The following is an 11,983-nucleotide window of genomic DNA, read 5'->3' as shown; positions in this document are numbered from 1 at the left end:
TAACTTATATTTTTCATTACTTTGTAATTTATTACTTTAAATTGTAATTATTTTGAGTTGTAGCTGTCTAAACATCGTCTTTTAGTAATGTAAATATGTCATTTTTTTAGATGCAAAACATGTCTAACTATGAAGAAGAGAAGCTACAAAGAATTGCAAAAAATGAAGCAAAATTTGAGGCTTTGGGAATATCACGTAAAGTTTCTTCTTTGAGAGTGTTAACTCAAAATACCAAGAATAAGAAGGGAAGAAGAATAGATGAAGAGAATGATGAGGAGTATAAGCCCAAAGAATTAGAAGAGTTACAATCTTCAAGTGAAGAAGATGAAAAGTATAATAAGAAAAATGTATGTAGTGAGACTCTTAGAATATATAAATGTTTTTGTTTAGTTTCATGACATTTCTTTATGATTATTTTTATTTCGTAGATAACTAGACCATTAAGGTTAAATTCTAAAAGAGTCGATGCTTATGAGTTAGAGAAGGTTGAGTTGGATAAGCTTAAGGAATTTAAAACATGTCCAGGTATTTGTATAACATATTTTTTCTAAAACTAAATAAACCATTACTAATATTGGTATTGATTTCTTTTTCCGAATTTAATTTAGATCAAAGTGTAGTTAAAAAGAGAGGTGGACATACCATTAATGCAAAACTCCCAAGTAAAAGAGAAGAATTAATGGTATTGGGCAAAACTTTTGATATCCAATTTCCTCCTCCCTACTTCAAGCTTTGTGGAAAACATGCAAAGTATTTCAAGGCTGAAGCAACTGTATGTATACGTCACAAAGCTCCTTTAAAAGTTAAAACATGGAAAGAGATACCTGAGGATGATTTAACTATAATGTGGAAACATATGGAGGTTAGTATAACTCTATTAATGTGAATGTATTTAATTAATTTTTATTTATGTATTTGATGTATTTTGGCAATGATATATTTGAAACTTTTTATTTTGTATCACATTTAGGATGCATTATGTTTGAAGGAAGAGGATAAAGAACATGCAATGAAACAATTGCAAAAGCAATATAGGAATAGACATCACCACTTGTATCAAACATACATCCAAAATAAAGGTAGACCAAATGACTTACATCCTAAGATTGGCATTGGTTAATAAATAACAAGTGGAATGATTCAAAGTTTAAGGTAAAGTTATTCTCTTTTTATATCTATATGTTAAAGTTGAATTTTAATTTTTTTTGTACTTTTATATTATAATACTAAATTATTTCTACATTTATAGGAAAAGGGTTTGAAAAATAGAGCTAGCCGAAGTAAACAAGAGATTAAATCGGTTATTGGCACAAAATCAATTGTCCAAAAGGCATTTGAGATGGTAAAGCTACTATTATGTTTTATATATACTAATTTGTGCAAATTTTAACTAGGTTTTATACATTTGTTTTATATGTCAGATATACAAGTTTGTTTTTGTTCTTTTATTTAATCTAACATCACATTATCTTCTTTTTTATTTTTTTCAAAAGAAAGAAGAATAAAAAAGTGAAGAATGGCCAGGTGCAGTGGAAGTATGGAAGACTACGCGTATGAAATCTAATGGAAATTGGTGTATTCCCAATGGAGGAGAAGAAATTATGGTAAGTAAAGAAAATACTCTAACTTCCTTTTATATATATATATATATATATATATATATATATATAAAAGTTATATTTTACTATTACTAATTTGTGCAAATAGGTTTCTTTATTTGATCTAATCAAATTCAAAATTTTATTCTACTATTACTAAATATTTTAAATGTTAATTATTTTGTCTTAATATTGTACAGGATAATTTGAAAAATGTGGGTGAGGTCTACAAGGAAGAAAGTTTGAAAGCACATGTACCATTGGTTAAGCATTTTTCATTTGTACTAGGAACAACACCAAATCCTTCACAAGGTATGGGAACTATATCAATCACAAAGAAAAATATAGAGAGACAAATTGTACAAAATGAAGTGGAGAATGCACAAAAAAGAGCAAGTGATCTAGAGTTAGAAGTTCAAAAATTGAATAGTATCATTCAAAATCAAGAGGAAACCAACACTCAACTTCATAATGAATTGCAATCTCAATGGCAATTAATTGAAGATCAAGAACTTGCTTTTGAGAACTCAACGTGATCAAATGAAGCAAGATATTGAAATAGAGATAAAACGTCAAATGGCTAATTTATTAGGAAACCTATCATTTAGTGCATCAAATGTTTCCTCAAAATGAAGTAAGTTGTATTATTAATATTTAAATTTTTTAATTAATGTGTCTATAATTTCATCTTTATATATTATTATTAATTAATTCTTTTATTGATAGTAATGATTTATTTTGTTTTATTTTGTAGGATCAAAATCCTTGAAGACAATATATTTATTGTTATTTTTAAGTAGCTATTTAGTTTAATTGCAATTAGATCTCATTTCACATATTATTTAGATTTATTGTTCAACATTTTAGTTTATTATTTTAAATGTAATGGATACTTTGTGTTTACATTTTATGTTATTTTATTTTAATTGATACCTTGTTTTTATTTAATTGATATTATCATTTTTAATAATAATAAATGATAAACTATTAATAATTAAAAATAATTATCACATAAAGTTTTACAATATAATAATAATAACAATAACTATTATTATTATTATTATAATAATAATTAATAATAGTTACAACTAATCTATTTTCATTCTCTTTTATATTTGTGATATCTAGTTATTATCACTATTACATATAATACTCTAGTGACAACAAATGTATCACTATTGTCTTATATATTTGTGATATTTTATTATTGTCACTATTACATAAAATTATTAGTGATAATTACTTTTGTCACAATAAACTTTGATTTTAGTGACATTTAAGATTATTGTCACAAGTACAATAGTGACAAAGATACTAATGACATCTTAATTATTGTCACGAGATGATATTAGTGACATATTTATAATTTTTAGTGATGAATATTAGTATAACTATAGTTACTTTTTCTTGTAGATATCATATACTTATGTTTGTTTATATTTTTTTTATCAAATATGTAATGCTTTAATTAGTAAGATAATCCTACTAAATTGGATTGCTCGATGTCTTTATTCAAGTGATTTTCACTAAAGCAACATTGGATTATATTTTTGAATTAATGAAAGTGAATTGTGATACACACATATATGTGGAACAAAAATATGTGCAACAAGTTTTTGTGTGATACATGATTTGTATTGAATTGTGATACATAGATATACACATATGTATGCGATGGAAATGTGAATGGAACTTTTATGCATGTTGTTTGTTTGAAGTCACAATTTTAGGATGATTTATGAATTTTGATGTGAGGTGAGTACTAAGCAAAGATCTATGTTATAATAGAGATTTCCTAATTATTGATGGTCTAAGTCACATAAACTATGACACTAAGGGGTGAGAAATTGGACGGGAGTTTATTGCATTGTGAGACAACATGTTGGAGTTTGAAAGGGTGAAACTGAACACGTTTTGGAGTTTGCGTAAGGATATGATCAAGGTCTATAGACTTGAGGTGTTAAAACAGATTAGGTGTTAAATCTATGGTGAAGAATGCTTAATATAGGTCTCTCGAAGCATGTCAGCATGTATTCCTTGAGGAATATCTTGAATATGTGGATCCATGTGTGATTCAAGTGAATGTATGTATGTATGTATTGTTTGCATTTGACGAAAAAAAAATCATAAATTGAGTTAGTTAAATCATGACTTGTTCTTATTTAAATGCATTATTGTAGCCATGATATGATATATTCTTCTTTTAGTAGCTTACCCTTGCATTGTTACCTATGTCATGACATGCTAAAAATGTATTAGATGCATGAAATAATCTTCTTGTAAAAAATGTTGTAATTGTTATTAGTTGTTGTAAAAATTACTATAAAAATATTTGCTACAATATATTAATTCTTCAATAAATACTATTATAACTATTTCATAATTGAAATGAACTTCTTGTAATTGACACAGTATTTGTAAGCAATCCAAATTAATAGATTTAAATGTGTATGTTATTAAAATGATCTATTATATCCAGCATAAAGACATTTACCTCTTGCAAAACCTTAGCAAATAGCAAATATAGGGAAAAGACATCTCAAAGAAATCAATTAACATCATAACTCATGAACCAACAATTCGTTCAATTAGCTTTGTAAACTAAATTACAAAAGTTTAAGTTAATACAAAAGAAATCTAATCCATGAGATATTTTACAAAATTTCAACAAATATGTCTCAAATTTTAAAAACAAATCATATAAAACAAGAGAGAACTCCATATCAACAAACCATGTGTCCATCTTGAAGTCATATAAAAGTAGAATTCAATATATCCAAAATTAGTAAAAAATAATATTTATAGAAAAGTTTATAATCAAAAGAGTGAACAAATTAATGGATACAAAATAAAAATAAATATGTACAATGACTTTATTATTATTAAAAGGAGATGAGTTGAAAACTGAAAATAATTGTAAATTTAATATATATACAAAATATTGGTCATCCAATTCTTTCACACTTAAGCATTTACACTTCTGAATAAAAGGAAAACTAAGTAAAGAAATATAAACACCAAAAATGAAAACAAAAGACTAAGGTTCCCATGAAAATGTTGTAAGCAAAACAAGATGTGAATAATGTAGATAAAGTGTTAAAAAAAGACAAAGCAATAAAAAATTGTATTTTAAAATATGTAAACAAAGGTTACAAACATGGTCAATAATAGTAAAATCATAAATAACTCTCCTCAAATATTTAAGATTTTTAAGATGGAAGGTATTAATAATGAATTTCATAATTTAATTCAACCTTATAGCACCCTTATGCTATATTGTCATCCCTATCCACCAAAATCATCACTGAACCAAATTAATTTCGATCTTAGTTTCTTTATATACGAAAATCATATCTTAATTTTGACAACCAAATCAAATCCTAACAGTGTGTTTGGATGAGATAATTTAAAAGAATAATTCATTTATTTGGAGAATTTGAATTTCTTTAAAGTAAAATGACTTGTTTGGGTGATGAAATTAAAAGGAAATTGAAATTGATGAATTTTAAAAAGGTATTTCTAATAACTAAAATAGTAGAATTTGAAATTCACTCAAAAAAGAAGAAAATTAAAATTTCACAATTTGTGGAATGTCTCATTGTTCAAGATGAAAAAAAGGTCAACACCAATCAAAATTTGAAAAAATTTGGTCAAGTCAGCACCGACCGAAATTTGGCCAAATGTGTCCAAGTTGGCAGTGGCCAAAATTTGACCGAAATCGGTCGAGTCAACCCTCGTCAAAATTTGGTTGAATCAACCTCTGCCGAAATTCATCCGAGTCAACCTGTTCGAAATTCAGCTGAGCCGACCTAGCCAAATTCGACTTAGTTGTCCCAGCCAAAATTGGCCAAATGCGACAGAGTTAATCTGGCTGAAATTTAGCCAAATTCGATTGAGTCAGATCCAACAAAAGTTTGAATAAATTTGACTAAATTTGGCTGAGTTGACCCTTACCTAAATTTGGCCAAATTAATTAAGTGTACACCGATCAAAATTTGACTAAAGTCAATAGAGTAGACCCGACCAAAATTTGACCAAATTCAAATATTTTAAATTCACGATAATATTTTTTAAATTTAATTTCAAAATTTATATACTAAAATAAATATTATTAAAATGAAATTTTATTTTATAAGAGAAATTTAATTATTTTATCCAAATAAAAAATTGAAAAGTAAGGAATTCTTATTACTTTATCCAAATAATTATTTAGAAAAGGAGAGAATTCAATTGTAAGAATTTCAAATGCAATGCATTTCAATTTTTTAGAATTGTTGAAATGTTTCATCTAAACACAATACATTTTCCCGATTTATCATTATTATTCTTGCACCATCAAAAAATTTCTGGAACACCACAACATTTCAGTCTTAAAACACCAATATATGTGAATAGTTTGATTTTTGGGACAAAAATATTTGGAATTCAAATATAGGAAAATGGAATGATATCAATTTAATCCTTTGGACAAAAATAATTATGATAAAAATGAGTAAGATGATAAAGAAAAATATGTAATGAGTACGAAAAATTAATTACTTGTTAATGGGATGACTACATGTATCACAAAATATGATTAAATACTTTCATTTATCATTTTATTAATATAAAAATCTATATTTTATTTCACCATACATTTTCAAGAATAATACATTTAATAGTACATAGCTACATTTTGTTTCACGGTTTATTTTATATTTTTTGTTTTTAATTTACTTCTAATAAATAAGTATTAATCCAATCTTTTTAATTACATTAATTTAAATTTGGAACTAAAAAAGTATACAAAACTTCTTGCTTTTCTCAAACTTAGTTAAAATTAATGTAGACCAACCCACAAGCCAATTACTTAGAACATACCAGACCTATTAACTCATGTTAAGTTAATAACCCAAAGGTCTTATTCAAACCGACAAAAAATCATTCATTCATAAAAAAAAAAACGAATTATGTACCATGTGAGAATAATGCTACTAAAAGCAACAATTAAAGATGAGTCAAGATATAATAACATCTTAGAAGATTAATGACCTTAATCTCTCTCCAGTTAAATAATATATTTATTATTGCAACAAAACACAAAAAAATGCACAAATTTTCCTAGTTACAAAATTCTAAATTTAAAAAATTATAGAACAATTGTTTTACCAGAGACAAATCTATATTTCAATTTTTTCTTCCTTCATTTATCAATTAAATTAGTCAGATTCAATCAACAATTTCTAACCATACTTAAAATAAAATTTAACCAACTTTTCTTCTAGTATCCTTCAATTTATCTAATTCATCAACTCTCCCGTCTACTTTAGTGTTTGTCACATTCATTTATCTTATAATTTTCTCGATATAATATATGAAGTGCAAGAAAAACCAAGGCAACTTTCAGCAATTACCATTTTCAACAAGAATGAGTAACATGATGTCAATTGCATCAGTGACAGCAGCATACTTATTATTGCAAAAATGTTACAAAACAGAGGCTCGTAATAAATGAAAAATAACAGCGGTAGCCGTCATTCATAGGCATGTCATAAATTTGAATAAAACATTATGTCGAACCTCCCCGATGAAGTTGAGATGAAGCCAAAAAAACAAACAAAAAACTAGAATAAACTAATATCTGTTCCAGTAGGTTCTGCGTCTGAACCAGTTGTAGTCAGGCAAACGCTGAATAGGACCCATGGCAGCAATAGCTACATCCTGCAGAGAAACATACAATACAATGATATCTCACCACCATGGTAACTATCCAAGGAAAAAAAATTGGTATCTCTACCGCTAAATATGTTTCAATCATTACCTTGTCATAAATAAACCTGTTTGCAACCCGTTTAATTGTACTGGCATCAACCGCATCAATTCTAGCAAACAACTCAGCAAACGGGATTCTCCTACCATAGGTAAGCAGCTGAAACAGAACATGAACATGGATAAAAGAGTGCAAAGACGAGGTCAAGTATAATATAATAAAAATGGTTAATAATTCAACGGCGTGTTTCCATTGCATTCACTGCAGCATATAAAACTATAAATTTATCTATCATGTATATATAGAATCAGGTCAAAATATTGTAGTCAATGTGGATGTTTTCTCTCCATTGACATTATAATAGTTGAGTGAAAGTGAATACCAATGCATTTTAAAAAATTTTAACACATTCAATTCATGACTACATTAGTACAGAATGGTTGTAACCATGCTATGCTAAGTAACCATGCTATGCAAGTGTCATTTTCTGAGCTTATGTTTATATGCTGACATTGAGAAGTTTTATATGAACGAAACCTGACAAGAACGAAGTTTTATAAAACATTCTCCCATGTCCCTCTACTCCTCATGGGGTTATGTGTAAAATCTATCGTACCTGACGGCCAATATCTTCAGCCACTGGACTTGTTCCATCAATGTGTAGTAGCAACGAAGATTTCAACTGTAAAACACACACAAGTGAATAGAACAGTAAAAACACCGAGAAAAAAAATACTAATTAATGCAACACTAACATAATTTTTGATATAGATGAAAGGAAGTACTATAACTACAGAGCAACAATAACATTTAAGGCTTATGAATGTCAGATTTAGCAATCCATGACCTTTGGGCATACCAAAGGAAATAAGCATTACGTGAGCCAAAATTATTTTGTTGGAATGGTAGCATTGTGAGCAAAACTAACATTGGATTCACAATTCTTAATGTATGATTCTAGAGGGTAAAAATTAATTATCATAAATTTTGTTGAAAAGAAAATATTAGCACTGTCATGCAAACTGAACTTAACATATTGCACACAAGGAAAGATACATGGTAAGCATTTTCTCCTTACATTAGAAAACAATTTTAAAGAATTTCACAAAACAGCAAAAAATGACATGACATCAAAAATAGGAAATCCATGGAAGAGTAAAATGCTGTTCAGCTGTAACATATTCCCATCTTTCACCTTTTTCATTCTGTATGACATAAACGAGTAACATGAATTTGCTCTCGTATAATCCAGTAAGTTTAAAAAACTGATACATCTTTCATACATTAATTTAATTTAATTTAATATGAAAACAGAAGGTGTTCAATAAAGCACACAATATGTCATCAAAAGAAAAGATCCAGAGTGACAGAACAAATAAGATAATAAGATCCATTTACCTGAAATTTTCAACATTTAAAATATGCACCAGTTGTCCTTACATAATTTAAATCCAATTCATTACAACATAAAATTGAATGTTTTAGTTTTGAAAAGGAAACTACCTCAAGAATGAGACAAATGACATGACAAATATCAGTTGAATACAAGTTCTCCAGAATAAAATTGTATGTAGCGCAATTGGTAAAAATAACTCCTAATTCCTACTGTATCTTGGACAACGAATGCAGTCATCATAGGTGAAGTTTAACATACAAAGTATATGCCAAATTCTATGTCATATTATACTAGCAAACAAGGGAATCAGTAGATAGAAACCCACCTGATTACAAGCACGTGTAACATCATCTTCTGAAACACGATAAGCCAACTTGGTTGTCTCATACATTATTGCATATGACAAATCATCCAAGCTATCAGGCTGAAAGCACAATAAATCGAGAGGAAAAAAAGTTTTATCAAATAAATGATTGAAGATAAGGATACAAAGGAAATGAAACTAGAAAAGATAGAGAACATATACAACATGGTATAACACAACCTAATAAACTATTCTTGCAAACATCAGACTATAAAATCATCCATCACATTGCTGAGACACAAATAACCATTATATTTATATTTTCAACACTGAAGAAAATCCTCAGAAGATAACAAGTAAAATAGCATTATATTCATGAATAATGAGGGGTGGAGAGTTCATATAAAGTAACAAAGTCTTATACTCAACTTCTCAGGTAAGTCTTAAAAGAAAATTTTCGTAAGTAAAACTACACTACATCTTACCTTAGCAACGGCATAAACACCAAAAAGACCTGTGTCCTTGTAATTGGTATTGAAAGCCATAATGCTCTCTGCAACTTCATTAATACCAACCCGTTGAGCTAACTCAGAACTGTTCACAGTCAAAATGGATTAAACAAGTGAGAATCCAGAGAGTCATATTTCTATTTCTTTTATTTTAATTATATATAAGGGAGGATGGGGATGTATATATAAGGGAGGATGGGGATGGTTCAAATCACATACCCCATGTGTTTACCACCTCCTGCAGTCTTATTCCAAGAGCCCAACATAGCTTGCATGACCATGAGAGCAATGGAGTCTGGGTCCTTCCACGATGCCCCCTCAAAAGCCACAGCAAATTGTGCAAGGGGAATATCATCATCAAGCATTCTAACCTGTTTTCCCAAGCAAAAGGTAGACGAAAATGGTAATTAAATATACCAACAAGACAGTTTCCAAGTCTTCCAACGTAGCTAACAAAAATATTCTTACCTCGGAACCAGTAAAAATAGCTGGCTCTTTAGCAACTAATTGAGCCGTGGTAGTGGCATCTGTCGACAACTTAGTAAACAACTTTTTCACTTGCTCAACGATATCCTCATGCTTGACAGCTCCAGATGCAGCTATCACCTTTGAAAGCAAACCCACGCAGAACACAAGTCACAAAATGACTGTCTTTAGAGTTAAACATAAACAACATGCAGAGCAGCCATCACTGACAAGAACAAACATATTACATAACCATATTAATTTTCCACGTACCATCCTAGGAGCCGTGTAATGTGTCTGAATGTAGCTCTGCAGATGAGCTTTGGTGATTGTCCTAATGTTCTGAGCAGGTCCAAGAATGGTCCTTCCAAGAGGAGTGTATTGGAACGCAGTTGCGTGTAAGTGGTCAAAGATCACTTCCTCAGTTTGACCCTCAACCTATAAGCAGTTTCATTAAATAAACCCTTCATCGAAATTGACATCATAATCATCATCATGAACAACAACGGCCTCATCCCAATAAATTTCCACAAAATCAACATCCAAAGAAAAAGGTTTACTTACGAACACCATCAGTAGAAAATACACTTGGCCCAATTAAATGTGATCCCTTAATCAAGTCATTCTATTCACTAACATGATGTGGCTATAAGATAAATCCTGAGACCTCAGTTCAATATTAAATCACACTATAATAATGAATGAAAATATGTTGATGATTTCTAATTAATTGAGAGTGCAAAGAAAGCGATAATTGAAATCTAAACTCGAACCAGAGAAAAGAGGTTTGCTTTACCTCCTCCATTTCACGGAGAATGACATCACGTTCGCGGCTGATGCGATTTTCCTCAAATCGAGAATTCTGAAGGATGTCGGCGAGGATGTCGAGGGCTTTGGGGACATCGCTATCAGTAACCTTGGCGTAATAAGTGGTCTGTTCGCGTGAGGTGTACGCGTTGAGGTGCCCTCCCATGTTCTCGATCTCTTCCTCAAGCTCACGCGCGTTGCGGCGCTCGGTGCCCTTGAAGATCATGTGCTCCAGGAAGTGCGCGGTGCCGTTGGTCTCCTCGGTCTCGAAGCGCGAGCCGGCATCGATCCAGACGCCGACGGTGGCGGTGCGGGCGGCGAGGGAAGATTCGGTGGCTACGCGGAGGCCATTAGGGAGCGTCGTGACGCGCGTCTCAGGTGCAGCGAGGATGCGAGTGTGGTCGGAAAGCGTGGGGCGCGGGGAGCCGTGTTTGAGGAAGCGGGGGTCCGGGTTCTCGAGCTGGCGGAGCTTGGACTTGATGGCCTCGGCGGCGCGGTCGTAGATCATGGCAGTGGGGGGTGGGGGAGCGGGAGGGGAGGCGGAGGAGGAGACGACAGCGGGGGACGCCGAGAGAGATCGGAAGGAGGAGAGCGCGGAGGCCCGCCGGTCAGAGCGGCGGGCCGCGGAGAGGAGGCGGTTGAGGGACATGGATCCGCGCTGGAGTCTAGGGTTTCACGGTGGGAAAGGAATGGCCAATGTATGGAATGGTGTGAGAAAGAGAAATAGAAGTTTAGTGTTGAACAAGTATTCTAGTTTGTGAGAGAATAGGGGACATATTTGTCACTTTTTTCTTTCAGTGAAAATTCTTCTACACTGTATTTAGAAAGGCAAATATGTTTTCACAGTTTGTATGGTTCTTTTGTTTTGTACTTGTTGAGTGTATTTTTAAATATCTTCTTTTTGTTATTGGATTTTTTTTAATTAACTATGTACTGTAAATTTATTCATTTTTACCATTATTTTGAAAAACGTATCAACATAGTTTATGATTCAAGATTTATAATTGAATGAAAGTGTAATTTTACGATGTTATTAAATAACTTTTATTTTATTATAAGTAATCTATAATAATATATAAAACAATTTTTTTTAACATTTTAAAATTTTAATTTTACCCTTTAAAATATAATTATTTATTAAATTTTTAAAAATTG

General features: G+C 30.7%; 1 protein-coding gene across 1 annotated transcript; it reads right to left on the bottom strand.

Moving 5' to 3' along the window:
* Positions 1 to 6,966: 6,966 nt before the first annotated feature.
* On the bottom strand, positions 6,967 to 11,584 carry LOC114185356 (probable mitochondrial-processing peptidase subunit beta, mitochondrial). The gene is made up of 9 exons (XM_028073027.1): positions 10,818 to 11,584; positions 10,295 to 10,459; positions 10,025 to 10,162; positions 9,776 to 9,927; positions 9,533 to 9,641; positions 9,069 to 9,167; positions 7,964 to 8,029; positions 7,399 to 7,506; positions 6,967 to 7,298 (listed from the first exon to the last, which is right to left on the bottom strand). Exons 1-9 carry the CDS (start codon positions 11,475 to 11,477, stop codon positions 7,212 to 7,214), a joined length of 1,584 nt encoding a protein of 527 aa, XP_027928828.1. The 5' UTR covers positions 11,478 to 11,584; the 3' UTR covers positions 6,967 to 7,211.
* Between the last annotated feature and the right edge of the window lie 399 nt (positions 11,585 to 11,983).

The sequence above is a fragment of the Vigna unguiculata genome, chromosome 5, assembly GCF_004118075.2.
Source record: "Vigna unguiculata cultivar IT97K-499-35 chromosome 5, ASM411807v1, whole genome shotgun sequence".
Classification (NCBI taxonomy): Eukaryota; Viridiplantae; Streptophyta; class Magnoliopsida; order Fabales; family Fabaceae; genus Vigna; species Vigna unguiculata.
This window is presented reverse-complemented; position numbering and strand designations above follow the sequence as displayed.

Excerpts from the sequence above, each read along its gene's own strand:
- LOC114185356 (XM_028073027.1), bottom strand. The coding sequence starts at position 11,477 with ATGTCCCTCAACCGCCTCCTCTCCGCGGCCCGCCGCTCTGACCGGCGG. Across the intron at positions 9,928-10,024 it reads CTATTTTTACTGGTTCCGAG|GTTAGAATGCTTGATGATGA; the intron begins GTAAGAATATTT and ends TTGGGAAAACAG. Across the intron at positions 7,299-7,398 it reads ACAGGTTTATTTATGACAAG|GATGTAGCTATTGCTGCCAT; the intron begins GTAATGATTGAA and ends GTTTCTCTGCAG.